Source organism: Phyllobates terribilis, unplaced genomic scaffold (assembly GCF_046119375.1).
Source record: "Phyllobates terribilis strain yellow unplaced genomic scaffold, ASM4611937v1 Scaffold_335__1_contigs__length_2066515, whole genome shotgun sequence".
Classification (NCBI taxonomy): domain Eukaryota; kingdom Metazoa; phylum Chordata; class Amphibia; order Anura; family Dendrobatidae; genus Phyllobates; species Phyllobates terribilis.
The window spans coordinates 482,622-508,326 of NW_027363095.1; the positions used below are offsets into that span (position 1 = coordinate 482,622).

At 45.3% G+C, this 25,705-nt stretch overlaps 1 protein-coding gene across 1 annotated transcript; it reads right to left on the reverse strand.

Annotated features, from left to right (window-relative positions):
• Positions 1-306: 306 nt before the first annotated feature.
• Positions 307-24,307, reverse strand: LOC141221828 (uncharacterized). Its single transcript, XM_073666594.1, has 5 exons — positions 24,243-24,307; positions 9,548-9,908; positions 9,367-9,464; positions 9,079-9,169; positions 307-6,052 (listed from the first exon to the last, which is right to left on the reverse strand). The coding sequence occupies exons 2-5, from the start codon at positions 9,630-9,632 to the stop codon at positions 5,709-5,711; spliced, it is 618 nt and encodes a 205-aa protein (XP_073522695.1). The 5' UTR covers positions 9,633-9,908; positions 24,243-24,307; the 3' UTR covers positions 307-5,708.
• Between the last annotated feature and the right edge of the window lie 1,398 nt (positions 24,308-25,705).

A 25,705-nucleotide genomic window follows, 5' to 3' on the forward strand; every position in this document is an offset into this window, starting at 1 on the left:
TGATTTTTAATCACAGCTTTCATTCGTCTTGCCATGCTTTCCACCAGTCTTTCCATTCTTTCCAATAGAAAACTGTTCAGTGGTCTCTTAATCTTTGCCAGAGCCGTATGTCCTTTGCATCCGTGGATGTAACCTCCTTGTCATTGAGAGACCACATTTATCTGTGAATTCATACGAGTACCTTCACATGCGATCTTGATATTTTCTATACTTTTGATCTAGTAAAGACCTTCGCTCCTTTCTTTTTTTCAATCAGATCATTTTTATTTAACAAAAGAAACAATTACCAACATTTTGTTTTTGTCATATAAACTTTGTGACATAAAAATAAAAAGAAAGAAAAACCAGTAAACAATACAAGAACCGGTTTACAATGATATAAATCCCAATATCGCTCTATAGTACAGTGTTTTGGAATAGTAATTTTACATTTGTACATAAATATCTGAATACTTCCTGACGGCTTATTTTCACTATTGGGACATCAAAAGAAAAAGAATATCTCTAAGAAGGGACAATTGTGTGGACTGAGACCATTATTATTTGCTGACACCTTAGGTATAAGGATATAAATTCCTGGTTTACTGCAGGGATATGTACAAATGGTCCAGTATTGTATTTTTGAAGCAATACCTGGGGTAATTAACCATTGCTCCCATATGTGTATGAATTTCTTCAGAGTGTTCCTTTAATATAATATCCCCTTTCCAACCATAGAGTGTTATTTATCCTGGATTTTAGTTCTGTTATTATAGGGGGAGAATTGTCTATCCAATGTAGTGCCAACAACTTTCTGGCTTAGAATAATATTCTTGAGCTACCTACTGCCATATGGAGTCTGGGTCTACGTCCTCTCCCAGGAGTCCTAGGATACAGATTTTAGGTTCCAACTGAAGTTGTATCCCAAATACAGATAGTACAAGAATGATCACCCCCTTCCAGTAGTCGCCAATATTTACACATTTCCACGTCATATGCATCAGGTGGGCGTCCTTTTGACCACATCTAGGACATGTTTCATTCGTTTGTATTTCAATTTTAAATAAAATACTTGGGGATCTATATACTCTATGAATGAGAAGAATTCGGGACAATCTTTGTGACTCTGACAATGAAAGTTTCTGTGTCAAATCCAGTATTTCCCCCATTGCTCCTCAGATAAAGGACCCACATCCTCCTCCCATTTTGTCTTAACTATCAATATTATCCAAATGTAGGGCCAGTAACTGCCTATAAATAAGGGATATTAGACCTTTTGTATCCAACGATGTAGTAAAGGTATCTATTGGGTGATGTCAATCAGTATGGCGTTTATTCTAGTTGTGTACTATATGCAATATATATTTGCAGATATTGATAAAACACTCTATGCGGAAAGTTAAAATCTGCCTTTATTTGTTCAAACGTCTTGAATAATCCATCCCTCAGGAGTTCTGATACCAAACATATACTCCTATCCTCCCATTCAATAACATTTTTTAGTTTATGTAGTTCTGGTAAGTTATAGTTGTGCCATAAAGGATTATAGTTTGTGTACTTTCCAATTCACAGAATATTTTTACCCCTATCCCACACCTTATATAATAACTTTAGTGTAGCACATTTTAGGTCATTTTGTCGAGGAGGCCCCATATCTAGTACCGAGAATGGAAGCTTTCACTTGGTTCCTTCCATAAGTAGATGCCCTGAAATTACACAATATTTGCGAGTACCCCATCCATGAAACTACTTTAGCTCCATTCTAGCATTAAGCAGGTCTGCGTATACCTGGAGGGAAACAGATTGTTTATTTTGTTTGTCGAGATCAATCCACTCAAACAAATGGGCACTTTAGCTGCTCTCTTTTTTTAGCCTTTATCTATGTTTTATTAGTATCCCCGAGAACGCATTTCAGTGCTTCCCATTGAAATAGTAAGCCAGTTTCATCATACTCATTTGTGAATGAGTCTATAGTATCAAGAAGGTCTGAGCACAGAGTGAGTCTTTCAGCAGATTATCATTTAGGTTCCAACATCTGAAGCCTTGGTGGAGTCCAGCATAGTCAGATACAATATACAGGAGCATGATCTGACCATACAGTAGTTCCTACCTGACATGCAGGTTGCCATGTAGGCAAGTGATGGCTAATTAAGAAAAGGCCTATATGGCTATGCATATTGTGTAAAGGAGAATAATGGGTATAATCCTTTACGTCTGGATGTAGTATCCTCCATACATCGCCCGGTTGAGACCGCAGCACGTTTAGCAAAGCTTTTGTTTGTGTTTTAGATTGGTGACACCAGCTCCGGGACGCGTCTAAAGAAGGATCCAAGACAAAATTAATGTCACCTCCAATGATGATAAGGTCCTCCGCAAAATATTTTGGTTTAAGTAATGATGGCATGTCTTAATTTGGTCACAATTAGGGAGATAGAAGTTTTCTAAAGTCAAAATTTTGGAGTAGACGGAGATCTTAACAAACACGAACCTCCTCTCCGTGTCAGACAGTGTTTCTACAATAGTATGCAGCAGTGATCTGTGCCGGCCTATACTCAGCACCTTAGACTTCAAAACAGCATTTTTCTGGGATGCCAAGATGAATAATATCTATTAGTAATCTGAGGTACAGTATATGATCGCCTCTAAAGTGTGACTCCTGAAGAAAGAGAAAATGTACGTGCTGTTTATGCCTACGATAAAACACTTGAGCTCCTTTCTCTGGAACATTAAGTCCTCTGACATTCAATGCGCAAGGTTTGAGTTGTGCCATATTATATGAAAAAAAGGGGGAATGGAAGAGAGAAAGATTAAGAGAAAAGAGGAAGTATAGACGGTAGATAGTAACGTCTACCTCTCAGTGTCTAAGAAGTATAGATTATGAATATATCGAAACAGTAGGAAATTGCGAAACAAGCAGATCCCAATGCAAGTCCCTAACTGGGGGTTGTCTTTACAGGCATAAGTCAAACTTTCAGTTCTAGGATTCCTATTCCGTGGAACCATGTAATATAAAGCAAGTAAAGTAATACAGCCTGATATTACAGTAGTATCATGTGAACTCAACTTATATGCTTGTCTAAGATCTTATATGAACTTAGACATTCTATATAGTGGAAGAGTGGCACCTAATGCTCTATTTAGATGTATCTAATTATATGCTTAAAGAAATAAGTAAGCATCTGCAAACTGTCTCTCATCAGGGAAGACCAGATTCATTTCAGGAGCTCATACGATTGGCAGGTTCCTTTCCCATTTGGCTGCATCACCATCAAGTTCCTGATCCATTGAACACCTTCTGTGACGTGCTGGAACTCTCTGTGGCAATGGTGGAGCAGGTGGCCAGTCAGATATATGGAATGTCCAGGGCATCACAAATAGGTCTCATGTTGCTTGGATCTTTGAAAATATACAGCTGGAATGGGTACCCCCAGGAGTACATCAGGCCATTTTCCCGGATGGCATCAAGTAGTGGTTTCAATACCCTTCTTTTAGCAAGTGTCATTCAGGATAGATCTGTGAGCAATTATATGCATTTTCCATTGAAATCACCAGGACCCAACTCCTCTGCTTTCCTCACAATGGCCTCTTTTACATTGAAAAAATGTATGCGAGAGATAATGTCCCTTGGACGCTCAGGATCTGGGCCATGATTGCCTATTGTGCGGTGCGCCTTTTAAATCTCCACATCCTTATCAATATAATCACCAAGGATATTATTGAATAATGATCACAGTGTTGGCATAATCACTTGTGCATTGATGCTTTCAGGTATACCCCTTATCCAGATATTATTGTGATTTTCTTGATCATCAACCATATTAAACAGGTGGTTTATTTACTGGCTGTGAAGATCCAGTGTTAGTTTCTGAGCATTATGATGGCCTCTAACTTGGACGACATTATCCTGTAATCTCTGTACCTTGTCAGTAAGATGTGACAGGATAGAAGTGAGGGGACGTATTTCAGTATTGTATGTGGTTTCCAGCCTCTGAATATATTGCTCCATATCTTCTTTAGTAGGGATAGACGCAATCTGATATACAAACAAGATATGTTGTTCCCCATATCAGAATAACCTGTGGCTGGGGGGGTAAATGTCCCTGTGAAGCAAGCACTGCTCAGTATGTGGGCTTTGGTGAGAGTACAGGGAGATTTGTGAACCTGTTTTCTTGTGAGGCTTACATTAAGAGAGAAGTTGGTGCAGGACTTACAGACTGGAGCTGTCTCGCATCATGAGGGTTAAGGCGGCTTCTTTTTCCACGCTGAGGTGAGGCAGTAATGGCTCCGGAGCAAGAAGATAAGACCTTCCATAAGAAACGCTGCATACCAGACATGCTGACAGAGGTGGAGGACCTCAGATTAACCTCTGATCTCTTCTTTCTTTCCCATATCGAAAGTCATGTTTGAGGCTGTAAATTGCTTATAATTCACCCAGGAACACTGTCTCAAGAGAGGGCTTTCAGTGTGTGCATTCTCTTGGTGCTATGTACAGGCCATGTCCTTCCTGTTGATGTACAATACGTCTGAAGGTGGTGTTGATTGGGAGCAGGATTGTGTGATGTAACATCCTTACGGAAACGCGAGTTGTGACACCAATGGAACGGCGCCAGAACAGGAAGTGCGTATGAGTGTTTTTATTTTAAAAAGGCCAAACATGAGGAATGAGAAGGAGTTGTCCTAGTAGTGGACAACCCCTTTATGAAGATATAATTTTCGGTTAAAAATGAAAAAGTCTTCTCCCCTGTGTGACTTCTCTGAAGTTTGTTAAGGGTTGATTTCCGTGTAAAACATTTCCCGCATTAAGAACATGAAAATGGCTTCTCATCTGTGTGAGTTCTCTGGTGACTAAGAAGTGATGATTTCTTCACAAAACATTTCCCACATTCTGAACAGGAAAAAGGTTTCTCCCCTGTGTGAATTCTCTTGTGCTTAAGCAAATCTGATTTCTGGATAAAACATTTCCCACATTCTGAACAGGAAAAAGGCTTCTCCCCTGTGTGATTTCTCTGGTGTATAACCAAATCTGATTTCTGGCTAAAACATTTTCCACATTCTGAACAGGAAAAAGGCTTCTCCCCTGTGTGAATTCTCTTGTGCTTAACCAAATCTGATTTCTGGATAGAACATTTCCCACATTCTGAACAGGAAAAAGGTTTCTCCCCTGTGTGAGTTCTCTGGTGTATAACCAAATCTGATTTCTGGCTAAAACATTTCCCACATTCTGAACAGCAAAAAGGCTTTTCCCCTGTGTGAGTTCTCTGGTGCTTAACCAAACCTGGTTTCTGGCTAAAACATTTTCCACATTCTGAACAGGAAAAAGGCTTCTCCCCTCTGTGAATTCTCTAGTGCGCAACAAAACCTGATTTCCAGCTAAAATATTTTCCACATTCTGAACAGAAAAAAGGCTTCTCCCCTGTGTGAATTCTCTTGTGCTCAACCAAATCTGTTTTCCGGCTAAAACATTTTCTACATTCTGAACAGGAAAAAGGCTTCTCCCCTGTGTGAATTCTCTGGTGCTTAACAAAATCTGATTTGCAGCTAAAACATTTTCCACATTCTGAACAGGAAAAAGGCTTCTCCCCTGTGTGAGTTCTCTGATGTCTGATAAAACTTGATTTCTCTGTAAAACATTTTCCACATTCTGAGCAGGAAAAAGGCTTCTCCCCTGTGTGACTTCTCTGGTGATTAACAAGATTTGATTTCTGGTTAAAAAATTTCCCACACTTGAATCAAAAAAATCTATTTTCTGCTGTGTGAATGCTTTGATGGTTAAGAAAAGACTTTTCGAGGGAAAAACTATTTCCATATTCTGAACATGAAAATGGCTTCTTTGCTTTAGGAGCAATTTGTTTTTTAATGCTTATTTTGTGACTTTGATTTTCCTTAGTAGTCGGCAATGAATCAGAAGACAGGACCTGTTTCAAATGATCAGATGACAGATCTTTGCTGTGAAGGGATGATGGGATATCTGGAGTAATGGCATTCACTTCAACTGTATCTTGTTTGATCTCAAGATCATCTGATTTAAAAATTGAAGATGTCAGCTGTCTCTCTGATCTCCTGGTACAGTCATCTGCCAAGAATAAAACCAATTATTATTTATGAATAACATATCCTTAAAATTTATATTGTTGAATGTTTCTACTTAAACTCTCCGTAAAAATGTACTTTATGTAAAAGTATCATTATCTACCAAGAAAACAGATCACAGAAAAAATCAGCCTTACCAACACCAAATCAGATAACAAATGCATTAGCATTTTAGTGTTGGTTGGGTGTAATGGGGTGTCTGTCCATGTGGGGTGCACTTATATAGTGCTGGGCAGCCCTCCTGATCTAATCGTATGGGCATCATCACTATCCTAAGCCAGACACTGTGCATCAAACCCACCTGTGTGACTGGCGTCCTATGCAAGCTTCATCTGTGTGCATCTTTAATACTAGGCAACCACCCCCTCCATGAATTGGTACGATTGTGAGTGGTTGCTCCACCAGTATTTTGCAACTGTGCAGCCCCCACCTTTATCATGGGGGTCTGCGGCATCCTGCTAGTGCATTTGTTATATGATTTGTGTTAGTAAGGCTGTATCTTTTTCTGTGATTTTTTTTAATTTTGCCCTATGTTAGCCGTCATTATTCATCAAGACAATAACAGTTCACAGTCTAATAGAAAACCTCATAGGATGAGCCAGTGGATCGTAGTGTTCAACTGTTTGGTGGCTTTTTATTCCATATTTGGGAGGCAGAATTAACAAACAATGTTATGTAGGCAAAAATAATATCAATAAAAACTTCTACTCATCTCACAAAAATCAAGTCCCCAGTCAGGGTCATCATCTGTCAATGGAAAACCAGAGGTTTCCACATTATTAGTGGCTCAAAGGCTTTTGAAAAGCAACATGGCTTCCATAAACCAATCCAGCAATATCCGCTGTTCCAAAGTCAGATCTCCCCCTCACTTCTGAGCTTTGCAGTGCGCCCAAACCACATTTATCATCCATGTATTCGGCATTACTATAGTGAGAAGAACCCACTTAATTTACGGTGTGTGTCTCCTGGAGCACAATCTGGGCACTATATGTTGGGTAATAAAATTATATATTTGTAATTTTCACTCTCCAACATCCACTGCGTGCTAATTTCCAGAAAGTGCCTGTGGAGTCAAAATAGTCACTACTCCTATAGATTATTTCACTGAGGGTTATAATTTCCAAAATGGAGTCACTTTTTGGGGATTTCTACTGTTCTGGTTTTCTGCAATTTGGTCACATTAGGGCTTCTGCAAATTGTGGGTCCCATCTCCTCTGGGATCTGCTCTTGGGACGTCTGCTTCTGTCACCAGGCGCCGCCTTATTCATCCTGCAGGCGGCGCTGGTGATGGAGGAGACATCAGAACCAGAAGCTCTGGGTGGCGCAGGCTCTGTCCAGCCAGTAAGATTAGAGTGCCTGGGACCAGTAGTACTATCCAGTCTGGCAGTATGGGGGAGTATGCTGTCCAGCTGGAGTAATCTGCTCCCTGCTTCAGCCATTTAGAGAGCACCACACCCTACTAAAGCTGGAAGCATATTGCCGGAAGCTGCCAGATACAGCCTTGTTCTCCTCTGGTTCAGGCCTCTGTGCTCAGCTCCCGAATTGTGTATTTGTTTCCTGTTGTGACCTCGGCCCGTTTACTGACTACTTTTGTGTGATTTTATATTTTCTCTGACCTCCATGTTCTGACCCGGCTATCTGACTATTCTTCTTGCCATCTCACACCACAGAACATTAGGTAACACTGTGGCCCAAGCCTAGGGGTCTCTGTGTAAGTCCAGATCCATGTAGAGGGGTTAAAAGGATGATGAGCAAGGCAAACCCTGGGATCTGGAAAATGGAGTAGATAGTGCCAAGCCTGTTTGTGGTAGCCATCTTTTGAGATGCCAGGTGACAACGAACAGTGTCCCCAATACATTGTGTGTCTGCACACCATCCCAGCAAGATCTGCATTCAAATAGCCAAATGGCGCTTCTTCCCTTTTTAACCTGCCATGTGCCCAGACAGTAGTGTACAATCGTATATAGGGTATTGTCAGATTCAAGAGAATTTGGAATATAATTTGTAAGGTCCATTTGTTTCCTATTATCCTTTGTGAAGAATTCCAAAGTTATCACCATATAAAGTGGCACACGTCAGATTTGAAAAATGAGCTCAGATAGGAACACAAAACTGGCTGCAAGAAGGGGTTAAATCAGAGTATTTTGGGCACTAACTACTATAGTCAAAACTGTGAGTATAGACAATAACAACATGATCAAACTCAACAGTCTTCATCAGTAAGTAGTGAGTAACTAGTGGTGAAACCTCTCTGGGGTAATTAGAGTATGGGGCTCGGTGGCTCTTGGCAATCTAAACTATCGTAAGGGCCAATATTTTCTGTCAGATGAGTTTCAAGAAGAAATATTAGACGTTCAAAGAGAACTTTTTATAATAGTGCAGAGCTGAGGTGTTTAGCTTAGAGATATGTCATGTCACAGGTGTAATATTTTTGTATAGTTTATCACAATCTGGTTTGAAGTTAGTCGGTTTTAAAAGAAATTGAAAAGTCAGGATAAAGGGAAACTCTGCTGTTATTGTACAGAAATTCACACTTGGCCTCACTGCACATTTAATGTTGTCAATCATAAAAGTAAAGTTTGGCCAGAAAGACTGGACCTGGTCTTGTAGGGACCATATGAGCACATTCAGCAGCACAGAAGGGAGAGAAGATAGATTCATCCAATAAGATATCAGGGATCTAGGAAGCAAATAGATCATTACCCTCCGCTTTCTCTTACAGGCCCATCATAATATTTTTTTCAAGTGATTTTCTGGCTTTGTTGTTTACAGATCTGGGCAGGTAACGGTCAGCGTCTCCTAATCACAGGGAGTAGGTGGATCCTCCAGGTTGTAAGTTCTATGGAAAAGGGTTTCAATGCCCAAAATCATTTGAACAGTTTTGGGTGGAAGAGAATGTTGTGGTCTAAAGGCAAAATGGTGATCACTCGATTGTGATACGGCCGGACTACGCAACCGATAAAGCAGCCACAGCCGGTGACTTCTCTGCATTTAGTGGTTACTACTCACCTGGGTAGTCATATGTGGGAATCTCCTCTTTACACCGCACATCACCCCTCACATATGTCTCTGTAGTATTAATATGAGTCAGATCTTCACCCTGAAACAAATATTGTAAAAGTCACAAACAGATGACAAGTCACATCTATGATCAACTCTAATCCTGCCATCTCCACCGTTCTCATTACACAAGTATAAAACACATAATACTGGTGGATAAAACAAGACTGAACACAAGACCTTCACAGCCGTCTACACATCATAGGGGAGATCTCATGACACCTTCTCTCCATCTACCTGATGATCCTGAGGAACATTGGGATCTTCTTGTTTACAATCCTGTAGAAGAAAAGGATGGGGACATCTCTCCGGTGTTGTCCTCTTACTGGATAGATCTGGAAGAAACACACACAGGGACTGAATTTATTCTTTACATACAGATAATTATAGGCTGTGTGTATTTAGTCCTGTCTATTACCTGGTGATGTGAGGGGCTGGGGAACCTCCATCATGACATCTTTGTACAAATCTTTGTGTCCTTCTAAATACTCCCACTCCTCCATGGAGAAATAGACAGCGACATCCTGACACACACAATGATACCGTCATCCCCCCAGATCCTTTCATAGCATTACAGTATAATGTCCCAGCAGTGTCACCTCTCCAGTCAGCAGCTCAATCATCTTGTAGGTGAGTTCTAGGATCTTCTGGTCATTGATGTCCTCATGTATGAAGGGGTGAGATGGAGGTCCTGTGATTGAGCTCAGGGGTCTTTCCCATCCCTCAGACACATGGACCTGACAGCGCTCACTAGAGGTCTTCTTCACTACTTTGTAATCCTGGTTATGGAAAGACATATAAATAAATCTCACTACAGACATTTCCAGAGTCCTCACCTCTCCAGTTCTGTCCATCTGTTATTCCCATAGATAAGACGGAAGAGGATCTCTAGGGTGAGGTGTAATATCCTCTCTGCCATCTTGTCTCTGTCTATATCCGTCTTTGATGGGTCCATAAGGAAAATTCTCTTAAATAGAAGATCTTCACTGAGAGGATCTGATATTGTGTAATAATACAATTACTGGAGATAATAAGGGGAAACATATGAGGAGATATATTATTTTACAGTATTTAGTTTTCTGCTTTACATCTAGTAATAAAACCTATATATTTTAGGCCACATACAACAAGCAGTTTCTTCCTTGGAGTCTGCAGCTGAACACGTTTCTCAAAGACTCATCTTCCATAAAGCTAATTCTCGTCTCATTTATCGACACGGCAATCGGCATTAGCAATACTGCAGGATATATTCATTACACGTGACATGAGAAATAACTACTTCATGAGGAGGAGGACGACATCTTCATCTTCTACTACGGCTCTAAAAACATATTTAGCCAGAGTTCATCACTGACTACATCACCACCGGCCGTCTATATGAATGTTTCCCGTCTTCCCCGGACTGTAATCTTCTATCACGTTAGATCTCATGTCTGATTCACACACAGAAGTTTGAGGCTTTGATATACGGTAAGGTTTTTAATATTAAACAGAGTAGGACTATCCCGAATGGGTTCATTTTACCATGGTGGGATAGCTTTCATGCTATTTTTGATCAAAAACAGTGTTACTAAGAACCCTATTTAATTTAAATGCACTTTTGTTTTTTATTTATTTACAGCAGGGTTTATGATCATTTTTCTTCTTATAGGTTTTTTTCTGATTTATGGCCATAGTAAACATGCATTTATGTGCTGCATGGATACCAACTTAAACCAAGCTCAAATTCTGTTTTTTTTCACCGGCACCATAGTGGCCCTGTGGGCTGCTGCTATGGATGATACACCCCTAACTATGGTAAAATCTCATAGGTCCTGTATTTATTAGTATCTGCATGAAGAATGGGGCTAAGTGAGTATTTATTAAAGGGAATCCACTCCCCACGGCCAGCAAGCATCAGAATCTTCACTGAATAAAAAAACATTTCACAGCAAACAGACCTCTAATATGAGGCATACAGGTATGCATAGATTCACATTTCTATCACCTGTATGCCAATATTAGAGGTCAGATAAGTCCCAGGGGGTGACAGATTCCCTTTCATCAGCCGTGGGGTAATCATAAAACCAGATATGTATCAAGGTATTCTAAGGTGGTTAATGGTTGCATAGTCAATGGGAGGTATGTGTCACAGAGATGGCTGGTCTCTGTGATGTAACCCGGAGTGTTTCTCTAGGGCAGATAAGCACTAAGAGGATCGGTTGGTGCACCTGGGAGCCGGGTTACGGGTAGCTAGGAGAGAATGGGTGGGTCCAGCTACCCACATACCTCACCTCTGGGTGTGGTTAACAGCCTATAAAATAGAGGCTGTTGTTTGGCACATGGTCTGTGTGTTTGGAGGGAGAAGGCCTCCTGTGTATGTTTGTCTTCAGACCAAGCCACGACACTAGACGCTACCCCAGCTTGTGTGCCACACAAGCCTGGCTGAGCAGAGACCTGCTAAGGACATTTACTTTGCTTGCCTGATCTAAAGGCTATTTTCTTTTCTGTTTGGCTTCTGGGATTATGAAGCAATAAACCCACATGAACTTTTAAAGGAACATGCCTCCTGTTTTCCTCTGGTCATACCCAAGTGAGTAAAACCTCCACAATTAGTGTTAGACTTGCAGGCAGCGTTCCCAGCAGAGACGTGCGAGTGCTACAGGATGGACTGCATGCCCTGGGTGAAGTCTGTCGCAAGCCAGCAAGCATCGCCAGACGAAATGGAGGACCTGCTGAAACACCTGGTCCAGTCGCAGCAGCATCAACAGGAGACCAACAGGCTGTAGTTACAGCAGATCCAGCACCACTAGCAGGAACAACATCAGCAGATGCAGCTTCTGGCAACCGCCATCCAGGACAGTACGAGCACTCCAACCCCAGGTCCGACTGATGACTCCCATGTCCGGAAGGCGGTATGACGGGCTTTGCAGAAAATGACCCCGGGGGATGACGTGGAGACCTTCCTGATGGTGTTTCAAAGGGTGACCGAGATGGAGAAATTTCCACAAGAGCAGTGGGCAGAGGTACTGTCGCCATACTTGACTTGGAGAGCCCCAGAAGTACGCCTAGTAAGCGTACTATGATTTAGCTTTGCAGGATGCCAAAGAGTATGGCAAGCTAAAAAGTGAGATTCTCGCATGCTTGAGGTTGACAATGACTATCAGGGGACAGCGGGTTCGTATCACCAGAACAAACCACCTCCGTCCCAAATGTTTGACCTGCTGCACCTGGTCCAGAAGTGGCTGCAGCCAGAGTCCTCAATGCCTGCGCAGATGGTAGAGTGGGTGGTGATGGACCAGTTTGTGCACTCCCTGCCGAGGCCCATACAGCCTTGGGTTGCCCAGGGTGATCCCCGGTATGCTGATGAACTGGTCGGACTGATCGAGAGATACCAGGGGGTTGAAGGTTCCTTGGGAAGGCAGCCCATTACATGCTGGAGTTCCCAACAGGGGGTGGAGGCCCAAAAGGTGGTAGGACTTCCAAGGTCCAAATGGACGAGGGAGGTGGTGCCCAAGGTCCATACAGGTGATGTTGTTTGCTGGAGGTGCCACGGCCCAGGCCATATAGCCGCCCGTTGTCCGCTGACCCTTGAGTCGATGGACTGCAGCATAGGACAACATTGTTCATATTATGCTTATCCCGCCTGCAGTGTGAACTGTCCACCCAGCGAGGGGCCACAAGCATGTCACGTGAAGGTGAATAGATGGGAAGTACCGGCACTGCTAGACTCCGGGAGCCTGGTGACTCTTATGAGGGCCACCCTTCCTCTCCAAATTATCCCGGGGAAAAAAAGTCGGCATTCAGTGCATTCATGGTGATGCTAAAGACTACACTACGGGCCAGAGTGGACATTGAAATGTCCCACGAGGTCGGCATCGTTCAGGACTTGTTGCACCCTATTCTTATAGGCTGGGACTTTTGCTTATTTTGGGATCTGTGGGGGAAGGGTTCTGGGTTCGCTGGCTCAGATAAGAAAAAAATTAACCCTAATGAGGTATCACCACACCCAGAGTCAGACAGGTTTCCTTTTTGTGTCCTTGTGGGGGATGAGGAGGTAGTGCCCCCTGAGTCTTCCATTCCAGAGTTAAGGGTGACGAGCGAGAATTTTGGGTCTGCCCAACATAGGGACCTAACTCTGAAGGAAGCCTTTAATAATGTCACTATTATAAATGGGGTTGCACAGGAGTCGGGGGCTGACACAAGGTTTCCCCATTTTATGATGAGTAAGGAGTTGTTGTACCGGGTCAAGAAAGTGAGGGAGGAGAGTGTGGAGCAGTTAATAGTGCCGGGCCCCTTTAGACGGAAGATGTTCGACATGGCCCATTCACATGTCTTGGGGGGACATCTGGGAGTGGAAAAAACGCAGGAACGGATCGTGCAAAGGTTCTATTGGTGAACATTGGACATAATTTCAAAAAACATCACAATAAAAGACAATACCTTACCAACACCAGGTCAGATTGCCAATGCACTGCAGGATGCAGCAAGCCTGCATGATAAAGGCAGGGCCAGCACATGTATGACTGGCGCCCTATGCAGACTCCATCGGTGTGCATGTATAAACTACACAGCCACTCACTCCATGAAATGGTAGTTTAGTGAGTGGCTGTCTGCATCAGTATTTTGCACATGTGCTGGCCCCGCCTTTATCATTGAGGCTTGCTGCATCCTGCAGTGCATTGGTAATCTGACCTGGTGTTGGTAAGGCATTATCTTTTAGGCTATGTGCCCACGACGCAGAAATGCTCTGGATTTTTTCCTGAGCGTTTCTGCATCTCCGTGGCAGAAAAAACGCATGCAGATTGTACGGAAGTGAAGCGTTCTTCACATGCATTTCCGCATGCGGGTTGTCAAGCGCTTTCCAAGCGATTTTTAGCATCACTTGGAAAGTGCTTGACAACTTGGTCACACTATATAAATCCATGCAACCGGCATGGATTTATATAGTGTGACCGAAAGAATGGTAAAAAATAAATATATACTTACCTTCTGATGGGCCCCGGTGTCTTTATCTGATGCGTCCTAGCTTGCCGGCAGCTCGCGGTAGACTAAAGGACTTGCCAACGTCAGCGGTCTCGTGACCCGTCACATGACTAATTGACGTCATGGCAGGTCCTTTTCAGACCATCGCGAGCTGCCAGCAAGCCGAGACGCATCGCTAAGGACTCCGGGGGCCATCAGAAGGTAAGTATAATGTATATTTTTTATTTTATTCTTTTTTTACAGGTTCTATGGTACCCGGGTCCGGAGGAGAGTCTCCTCTTCTCCAAACCCGGGTACCATCCGCACATTGAAACGCATTCCTCATCTGCAGATGCAATGATGCGGATTCCATGCGTTCCAATGCAAGTCAATGGCGGTGAAAACGCCGCGCTTCCGCAAAATAATTGGTAGTGCTGCGGATTTTTCCGCAATGATAATCCGCAGCGGAAATTTCCGCAGCATGTGCACAGCACATGGGATTATCATTGGGGAACATGGCAGGCCTTCTACCAAGCGTTTTTTAAGCGTTTCTGCAGCGGAATTGCCACTGTGGAAACGCTTAAAAAACGCATAGTGGGCATACAGCCTTACTGTGATGTTTTTTGAAATTATGTCCAATGTTCAACATTTTTAATGTTTAGTGTTAGGACTCGCAAGTATGAGGACCCTTGACGTTTGGGTTGCGAGCTTGTGTATTTTGGCCAAAATATCGACCAATACCTCATGTGGTGTATTTATCTTCTACACTATTTTTCATCTTTTTTGCACATTTTTTTTGCAGGATGCGGCCAGGCCTCTTTAGTGTTGGCTGGGTGAATTGGGGCATCTGTCTTGTGGGGGTGCACGTATATAGTGCTGGGCAGCCCGCCTGATCTAATAGTATGGGTGTCATCAACAAGCTTCAAGCCAGAAACTGTGCATCGTACATACCTGTGTGACTGGCGCCCTATGCAGACTCCATCGGTGGGCATGTATAATACTAGACAGCCACCCCCTCCATGAATTGGTAGGTTAGTGAGTGGCTGTCTGCATCAGTATTTTGCACATGTGCTGGCCCCGCCTTTATCATGGAGGCTTGCTGCATTGTTGGTAAGGCATTATCTTTTACAAAGGTTCTATTGGCCCGGATGTCACCGGGAAATATTTAAGTATTGTAGGTCTTGCACTACGTGCCAGTTAACCGACCCCACCTCTCACTTTTGAAGTCCCCTTGTGCCATTGCCCATTATTGAAGTGCCGTTCGAGAGAATTGCTATGGACTTGGTCAGTCCCCTGGTTGAATCTGCTCGTGGGCATCAATTTATATTGGTTATCCTGGACTATGCCAAACGCTATCCTGAAGTGATTCCACTGAGAAACTCCTCCGCAAAGAATATATCCCGTGAGTTGGTCCACGTTTTTTCCCCAACAGGCTTGCCAAAGGGAGATACTCACCGACCAGGGAACTCCCTATATGGGTAAGGTGATGAGGGAGTTATGCAAAACCCTCCAAATCTCCCAACTGAGGACTTCAGTATACCATCCTCAGACAGATAGCCTAGTCGAAAGGTTTAACAAGACTCTGAAGAGCATACTGAGGAAGGACATAGAAAGGGACAGTAGAGACTGGGACTGTCTCCTACCGTATCTGTTGTTCTCCAACCGAAAGGTTTCACAGGCCTCTATAGGGTTCTCGCCAATCGAACTTCTGTATGGCCGACATTCGCGGGGTCTTCTGGATGTCACAAAGGAAATCTGGGAAGCCGAATTCACGCCCCACCGGAGCATCATCGAGCACGTTGCTCTGATGCAGGAGAGGATTGTGAATGTGATGCCCATCGTAAAAGAACATCTCCTCCAGGCACAAGAAGCTCATGCCAGAGTCTACAACCGGTCAGCCAGAGTGAGGCAATTCAATCCGGGAGACCGGAGTCCTCATGCTAATTCCTACGGTGGAAAGTAAGTTCTTGGCCAAGTGGCAAGGGCCGTATAAGATGGTGGATAGAGTGGGTGAAGTGAACTACAAGGTGTAAACAGCTGTGTCGGGAGTTGATGCAGAAGAACAGGGATCTGTTCTCGGAATTGTCGTGCTGCACAAGGGTCATAGAACACAAGGTTCTGACGGAGCCACATGTGCGGGTGAACTTGAAGCCCTATCTGATACCTGAGGCCCGACAAGAGTTGATATCCAAAGAGGTAGCTTGTATGCTGAAGCTCAGTGTCATTGAAGAATCCAAGAGCAGTTGGTCGAGCCTGATCGTCTTGGTCCCAAATCCCAATGGTGAGTGGAGATTCTGCAACGACTATCGGAAGTTGAATGAGGTCTCCAAATTTGATGCATATCCCATGCCACGCGTCGTCAAGCTGATCAAGAGGCTTGGGGAAGCAGGGCACATAACCACCTTGGATCTGACGAAGGGATATTGGCAGATCCCCATGGCACAGGTAGCCAAAGAGAAGACTGCGTTTTCTACGCTAGACGGATGCTTCCAGTATGCCCGGATGCCGTTTGGACTGCAGGGGGCCCCTGAAAAATTCCAGAGAGCTATGGATTGCATCCTTGATCCCATAAGAAATATGCCACAACATACCTGGACAATATTATTATCTTCAGTCCAGACTGGGAGAGTCATCTGGAAAAGATTCAGGCTGTGTTTGATGCTCTGAGGAAGGTGGGGTTTTCAATAAACTCGAAGAAATGTGTCATGGGGAAATAAGAATCCAAGTACTTCGGATATGTAGTGGGTAGAGTCGAGATAAAACCCCAAAATACTAAAGTAGAAGCAATCCAAAATTGTCTGAGACTGGTGTCGAAAAAGCAAGTCAGAGCCTTCCTGGGAATCGTGGTGGGATACTACAGGAAATTCATCCCAAACTTCGCCATGATGGCCGCACCCCTGACTGACCTCCTTAAAGGGACAAAATCAGCCAAGGCCAAGTGGACTGCAGAGGCGGAGACGTCCTTTCAAAAGATGAAACTGTGTAGGCAACCGGTTGTGTAGGCAACCGGTCCTAAAGTGTGCAGTGGACACCTTACCGTACTGTTAGGTCGAAAATTTAGATTATTATCCGACTATGCTCCACTCAGATGGATGAGGGAAAAAAGTGAAAAAATGCCAGAGTCACCCTCGGGTTTTTAGCCCTACAGGACTCCTACTTCCCTGTAGAACATAGAGCAGAGAAGCTACATGATAATGCCCATGCTCTCTCGAGAATCCCCTGTCTGGTAGTAAAAGGTGTCAAGCCCACGGCTTTAGGCAGAGGGGGGGGGGGGTATGTAAGGTGGCTAATGGTCGCGTAGTCAATGGGAGGTATGTGTCACAGAGATGGCTGGTCTCTGTGATGTAACCCGGTGTGTTTCTCTAGGGCACATAAGCACTAAGAGGATCGTTTGGTGCACCTGGGAGCAGGGTTACGGTTAGCTAGGAGAGAATGGGCGGGTCCAGCTCCCCACATACCTCACCTCTGGGTGTGGTTAACAGCCTATAAAATGAAGGCTGTTGTTTGGCACATGGTCTGTGTGTTTGGAGGTAGAAGGCCTCCTGTGTATGTTTGTCTTCAGACCAAGCCAGGACACTAGACGCTACCCCAGCTTGTGTTCCACACAGGCCTGGCTGAGCAGAGACCCGCTAAGGACATTTACTTTCTTTGCCTGATCTAAAGGCTATTTGCTTTTCTGTTTGGCTTCTGGGTTTATGAAGTAATAAACCCACATGAAATTTTAAAGGAACATGCCTCCTGTTTTCCTCCCATTGTGCCCCAGTGAGTAAAACCCTTACAATATGTATAAAGGAAAGGGTATGGTACTCAGAGAATGTTTCAATAATCCGCCTCAACGCATTTTCCCAACAGGTTCATTAGGAGGCTTGATAGAGGGATGATAATTCATGATGTTCAGCATAGTGTGCCTAATAGCCAGGTGTCCATGTTTAAATATCCCACTTCATCCAAAACCCCTCCCAGACTATGAGGCTCATTCCCATTCCTGGAGGTGAATTGTCACAGGATATACAGAATAGAGTCTGTCTTCAATAATATACTGCGCCTACGCTACTTCTCATGAGCTAGAGGTTCGATAATGTCCATCACCTAGTGTGCATGTCCGGAAGTGACGTGCTTTATGCTGAAACACCAGATAAACTGATTGCCGCCGTGAAACTCGTACCTGTGACTGCGCATGCCCGTAGTTATCATTCCATCTAGGATCATTGTCCACAAATGTGCATGCCCAGATGTCTGTGTTCCACACCAGAGCGCATATGGTATTGGATTGCATTCCACCAACAAATAAATCCTCTCTCTGAGATCAGTATCATGGGAGACTAAAAACAAGTATTGCACATCCTCCCATCATGCAATCGGCATGTGGATCTACTTTACCACTACAAAATATATGGGATGGTGGCCCACAGTATACTCCTAAATGGTCATATTTGACCCCTATTGCATAATTAGAGATACACAAGGAACACCACACTTGTTAGTTACTAAATAGTATAATTGGGATATAAGTAATAATTCTGATATAGAAGCTCAGATCTCTTGATGAAGTAAAACAATATGTGAACCTCGTTCACAGGGAACTGAGTAGCAATGGGTAGAGTATAAAATCCTAAAATGTAATCCGGAATGGGTCTGTATTCATACAAAACAGGCATAGGAAATTTGCTCATTCAGTCTCTTAGGGCCTAGTGAATCCAGTCTGGAAATCCACTCACTTTCCTTTTTGAGGATACATCTATTGAGATCACCACCTCTCACATTGGGTTTAACCACCTCAATGATGCAAAAGGAGATGTCTCTTGTTTCACCTCAATGTGCACTGTTCATGTGTCTCACTAATGGGGTGTCACGATGTCACGCCAGGTGTGAGTGCAACACAGAGTCACGCCAGGTGTAAGTGCAACACAGAGGAGAAAGGGAAAGGGAGCCCAGACACTAGGGAAAAGGGGGAAGAGGTGACCTCCTAATCTGGACTAGCATCACCCTGTCTCCCCCTAACGTCTCTATACAGCCTCCGCAGCTGTCACCCATCACATGCCTCGCCCAACTATCCCTGTCGTAAGGCTATAGCTGGAGGTGGAAGGAGATGAGCACTAGTCAACCTCCGCAACCACTCTAAAGACAAAAGGGAAAGACAACATAGGGGAATTACAATTTCGCTTTAGAAGAAACTCCAACAGGGCACACGGCCTTAAGACTCCAAAGAGGACGTGATGCTGCTTCAGCCAAGTTCCAAATAGAAATGAGTATACCCGGCGATGCCAACATAGACACACCAGGTGTATATATACACCCAGACTAAATGGAGGTAGAATCTGGGTCCTAAACACAGCCTCCCATCTAGGCAGCTGTCTGCATTGCCAAACGTGGAGATCTCCTGCAAACCCCTACAGGGCGACTGTCTGTCACCTCTGACACACCCGTGACACCCAACCATGGCGTATTTCGCCCAAATGCCCCCTCCACACTCCACTTAGACTGCCTCTTGGTCGCGCTTACATAATGTAGGGGACAGGTGCATGTGGCCATATATAAAAGTCCAATTACATGTACAACTTTCTACACATCTAAAGAAACCACAGATTCTTCTATCCAGCCATGTCCCCTTGGGTGCAGTTTTTTTTTTTTTTAGAAACTATGCACTAAACGGTCCCTAATTGACCAACCCTTTCTGAAAGTTATTGTAGGAGTAGATCACACAGCACTATCAGGTCCAGGTTGGCCACAAGTACATCCTAGTGTTTTCTGAGGATATTAAAGATATGGTCACTCTGATTGTCACAAGTTCCTATTACTTGTGTTATCCCATATTTTTCTTGGTGTCTTGGTTAGGTATGTAGGAGTGTCTCTCTCTCCTGTTTTTCTGCAAACAATCGTGCGGAATCCAAAATGTACTGTGGGTACCTTTTTCATAATCTTCATGTCTATTACCTGTATATTAATATCTGTGACATTAGAGCAGTTTCTTCTCAACTGTAAACATTGGCCCTTGGATATTGTTTTTTTTTTTTTAGTAGGATGCAGTGGTGGCTATCGCACTTTAATAGTTTATGGTAGATGAGTGTCCCTAGGGTCCAAACCAGGGCTGTGGAGTCGGAGTCAGTGCCCATTTTGGTGGAGTCGGAGTTGGAGTCGGTATAAAATGGACCCACTCAGACGCCTAAAATATATAATAAATTGGGTACAGTAGTTCAATGCAGTTTGTGAGGAATATTTTTTCATTAGAATTTGGGAAAGTTATGAAATGTCTTTCCTATTCCTGATCTAAGAGTCTAGCCTTTTAGCTGAGAAAAATGTGTCCTACTGTAAATTTATCACTTAAACATGAGCCATGTATGAGGGAGTCGGAGTCGTGAAGTCGGAGACTGTGTCATGGAAATTGAGGAGTAGTAGTCGAAGGTTTGGTTTACCGACTCCACAGCCCTGGCTCCCATCCCGTACTTTCTTGATTGGTACATCAAGGAAAGGCAACTAGTAATAATTAAACTCTGATATAAATCTAAGGCCCACTCTATGGATATTGAGTTCCCTGACAAATTCAAGAAATAGTTCACTCGTCCTTGACCAGATGATAAAAATGCTGTCAATATATCTATATCATGCCCCAATATATGGTTGCCACCACTTATAATCATCCCTGAGTATTTTGGTTTCCTCCCACCAGCCCAGGAATAGATTAGCAGATGAGGGGGTACAGGGTCTCCCCATCGCAGTACCCCTGGGCTCGTTTAAGTACTTCCTGTCAAAAAGAAAGACGTTATGAGTAAGAATGAATTTTAGAAGATCGTCCATGAAGTCATTATGTCTGCTACACTCTATTGATCTCGATTTCAATAAACATCTTACTCCACTGATATCATGCTCATGCGATATATTACTGTACAAAGCCTCGATATCTAGTAAGATACATGCTCGAGGGTATACATGGAGGGGAGCAGGCAGAGGGAAAACCAACTCCAGAGGGATTATTCCAACTGTAAAACCTCAGGACTTATTCCAACTGCAGGACCTCAGGCGGTACTGTGGGAACATTATACTGTGTGGGGGCATCATCCATACTGCATAAGGGGCATAATGGGGGCATTACACTGTGAGGGGGCATCATACATCCTGCATAAGGGGCATAATGGGGGCATTAAACTGTGCGGGGGCATCATACATACTGCATAAGGGGCATAATGGGGGCATTACACTGTGTGGGGGCATCATACATACTGCATAAGGGGCATAATGGAGGCATTACACTGTGTGGGGCATCATACATACTGCATAAGGGGCATAATGGGGGCATTACACTGTGTGGGGGCATCATATATCCTGCATAAGGGGCATAATGGGGGCATTACACTGTGTGGGGGCATCATACATACTGCATAAGGAGCATAATGGGGGCATTACACTGTGTGGGGGCATCATACATACTGCATAAGGGGCATAATGGAGGCATTACACTGTGTGGGGCATCATACATACTGCATAAGGGCCATAATGGGGGCATTACACTGTGTGAGGGCATCATACATACTGCATAAGGGGCATTACACTGTGTGGGGGCATCATACATCCTGCATAAGAGGAATAATGGGGGCATTACACTGTGTGGGGGCATCATACATCCTGCATAAGGGGCATAATGGGGGCATTACACTGTGTGAGGGCATCATACATACTGCATAAGGGGCATTACACTGTGTGGGGGCATCATACATCCTGCATAAGGGGAATAATGGGGGCATTACACTGTGTGGGGGCATCATACATCCAGCATAAGGGGCATAATGGGGGCATTACACTGTGTGAGGGCATCATACATACTGCATAAGGGGCATAATGGGGGCATTACACTGTGTGGGGGCATCATACATCCTGCATAAGGGGAATAATGGGGGCATTACACTGTGTGGGGGCATCATACATCCTGCATAAGGGGAATAATGGGGGCATAACACTGTGTGGGGGCATCATACATCCTGCATAAGGGGCATAATGGGGGCATTACACTGTGTGGGGGCATCATACATACTACATAAGGGGCATAATGGGGGCATTATACTGTGTGGGGGGCATCATACATCCTGCATAAGGGGCATAATGGGGGCATCATACATCCTGCATAAGGGGCATAATGGGGGCATTACACTGTGTGGGGGCATCATACATCCTGCATAAGGGGCATAATGGGGGCATTACACTGTGTGGGGGCATCATACATCCTGCATAAGGGGCATAATGGGGGCATTACACTGTGTGGGGGCATCATACATCCTGCATAAGGGGCATAATGGGGGCATTACACTGTGTGGGGGCATCATACATCCTGCATAAGGGGCATAATGGGGGCATTACACTGTGTGGGGGCATCATACATCCTGCATAAGGGGCATAATGGGGGAATTACACTGTGTGGGGGCATCATACATCCTGCATAAGGGGCATAATGGGGGCATTACACTGTGTGGGGCATCATACATCCGGCATAAGGGGCATAATGGGGGCATTACACTGTGTGGGGGGCATCATACATCCTGCATAAGGGGCATAATGGGGGCATTATACATCCTGCATAAGGGGCATAATGGGGGCATTACACTGTGTGGGGGCATCATACATCCTGCATAAGGGGCATAATGGGGGGCATTACACTGTGTGGGGGCATCATACATCCTGCATAAGGGGCATAATGGGGGCATTACACTGTGTGGGGGCATCATACATCCTGCATAAGGGGCATAATGGGGGGCATTACACTGTGTGGGGGCATCATATATCCTGCATAAGGGGCATAATGGGGGCATTACACTGTGTGGGGGCATCATACATCCTGCATAAGGAGCATAATGGGGGCATTACACTGTGTGGGGGTATCATACATACTGTATAAGGGGCATAATGGGGGCATTACACTGTGGGGGCATCATACATCCTGCATAAGGGGCATAACGGGGGCATTACACTGTGGGGGCATCATACATCCTGCATAAGGGGCATAATGGGGGCATTACACTGTGTGGGTGCATCATACATCCTGCATAAGGGGCATTACACTGTGTGGGGGCATCATACATCCTGCATAAGGGGCATAATGGGGGCATTACACTGTGGGGGCATCATACATCCTGCATAAGGGGCATAATGGGGGCATTACACTGTGTGGGGGCATCATACATACTGCATAAGGGGCATAATGGGGGCATTACACTGTGTGGGGGCATCATACATCCTGCATAAGGGGCATAATGGGGGCATTACACTGTGGGGGCATCATACATCCTGCATAAGGGGCATAATGGGGGCATTACACTGTGTGGGGGCATCATACATCCTGCATAAGGGGCATAATGGGGGGCATTACACTGTGTGGGGGCATCATACATCCTGCATAAGGGGCATAATGGGGGCATTACACTGTGTGGGGGCATCATACATCCTGCATAAGGGGCATAATGGGGGGCATTACACTGTGTGGGGGCATCATACATCCTGCATAAGGGGCATAATGGGGGCATTACACTGTGTGGGGGCATCATACATCCTGCATAAGGAGCATAATGGGGGCATTACACTGTGTGGGGGTATCATACATACTGTATAAGGGGCATAATGGGGGCATTACACTGTGGGGGCATCATACATCCTGCATAAGGGGCATAACGGGGGCATTACACTGTGGGGGCATCATACATCCTGCATAAGGGGCATAATGGGGGCATTACACTGTGTGGGTGCATCATACATCCTGCATAAGGGGCATTACACTGTGTGGGGGCATCATACATCCTGCATAAGGGGCATAATGGGGGCATTACACTGTGGGGGCATCATACATCCTGCATAAGGGGCATAATGGGGGCATTACACTGTGTGGGGGCATCATACATACTGCATAAGGGGCATAATGGGGGCATTACACTGTGTGGGGGCATCATACATCCTGCATAAGGGGCATAATGGGGGCATTACACTGTGCGGCCAGTAAAGGGGTCCTGTACTATGAGAACAATACGTTTCCTCCCTTCCTGTCTCCATAGTTGGGTCGTATGTATCTATTACAGGAAACAGAACAAAAACCTTATGATTCTTATAAAGGGGCAACACAAGACCCCAAAAGAGTCTCCGTACTGAAGGGGTTAATGCCCCCTGCGCCCAGTAATGGGGTCTCCACATACCTCCACCTGCAGAGCCGCCACCACATATATGGCTGCTCTGTGCGCACAGGAGCTGTGATGAGGTCACAGGAGGGGAGGAGTCAGGGGTCACATGATCAGGGGCCTCAGTGGATGCAGGACTCTGCTGTGCTGGTTGTCATGGTGCTGGATGAGCTGAAGTTTATGTGTGGGGTCAGGAGGGGTTTACAGTGTGGATGTAGCAGAGCCGTGTGTGTAAGAGGTGTACGGAGCGGAGCCGCGTGTGTACGAGGTGTACGGAGCAGAGCCGCGTGTGTACGAGGTGTACGGAGCAGAGCCGCGTGTGTACGAGGTGTACGGAGCAGAGCCGCGCGTGTACGAGGTGTACGGAGCGGAGCCGCGCGTGTACGAGGTGTACGGAGCGGAGCCGCGCGTGTACGAGGTGTGCGGAGCGGAGCCGCGCGTGTACGCGGTGTACGGAGCGGAGCCGCGCGTGTAAGAGGTGTACGGAGCGGAGCCGCGCGTGTACGAGGTGTACGGAGCGGAGCGAGGTGTACGGAGCGGAGCCGCACGTGTACAAGGTGTACGGAGCGGAGCCGCGCGTGTACGAGGTGTACGGAGCGGAGCCGCACGTGTACGAGGTGTACGGAGCGGAGCCGCGCGTGTACGAGGTGTACGGAGCGGAGCCGCGCGTGTACGAGGTGTACGGAGCGGAGCCGCGCGTGTACGAGGTGTACGGAGCGGAGCCGCGCGTGTACGAGGTGTACGGAGCGGAGCCGCGCGTGTACGAGGTGTACGGAGGAGAGCCGCGCATGTACGAAGTGTACGGAGCAGAGCCGTGCGTGTACGAGGTGTACGGCGCGGAGCCGTGCGTGTACGAGGTGTACGGAGCGGAGCCGCGCGTGTACGGGGCGGAGCCGCGTGTGTACGAGGCGTACAGAGTGGAGCTGTGTGTGTACGAGGTGTACGAAGCAGAGCCGTGTATGTACGAGGTGTACGGAGCTGAGTCGCGTGTGTACGAGGTGTACGGAGCAGAGCCGTGTGTGTACGAGGTGTACGGAGCGGAGCCACGTGTGTACGAGGTGTACAGAGTGGAGCTGTGTGTGTACGAGGTGTACGAAGCAGAGCCGTGTATGTACGAGGTGTACGGAGCTGAGCCGCATGTGTACGAAGTGTACGGAGCGGAGCCGTATGTGTACGAGGTGTACGGAGCGAAGACCTAAAAGAAGTTGGCAAGTACTTTTTACTATGGCTCAAATGCCCCCCAATATAATTACCCTGTTCAGATAAGGGTTTTTGTAAATATCCTTTGTTGTCCTTCATAGGCCTTGTTGACCTCTCCACTGTTGACCGCTGATGTCACATCAAGTTCCGGGCGTGACTCAGTGCTGCGCTCCACAGTGAGTGATGGGCTGTGGGCAGGGTTACCCAGTGTGTTACACCCAGCATCTACCGCATGATTTCCCTCTCCTCATTCATTGGGAAAGCGCGCGGTGGATGCTGGG

Bases quoted from the DNA above. Each gene is read 5' to 3' on its own strand.
- LOC141221828 (XM_073666594.1), bottom strand. From the start codon at position 9,632: ATGGAGGAGTGGGAGTATTTAGAAGGACACAAAGATTTGTACAAAGAT. The intron at 9,465-9,547 runs GTAATAGACAGG...TGTTTCTTCCAG, and splicing joins CCAGCCCCTCACATCACCAG to ATCTATCCAGTAAGAGGACA. The intron at 6,053-9,078 runs GTGAGTAGTAAC...TATTCTTGGCAG, and splicing joins TCCCACATATGACTACCCAG to ATGACTGTACCAGGAGATCA.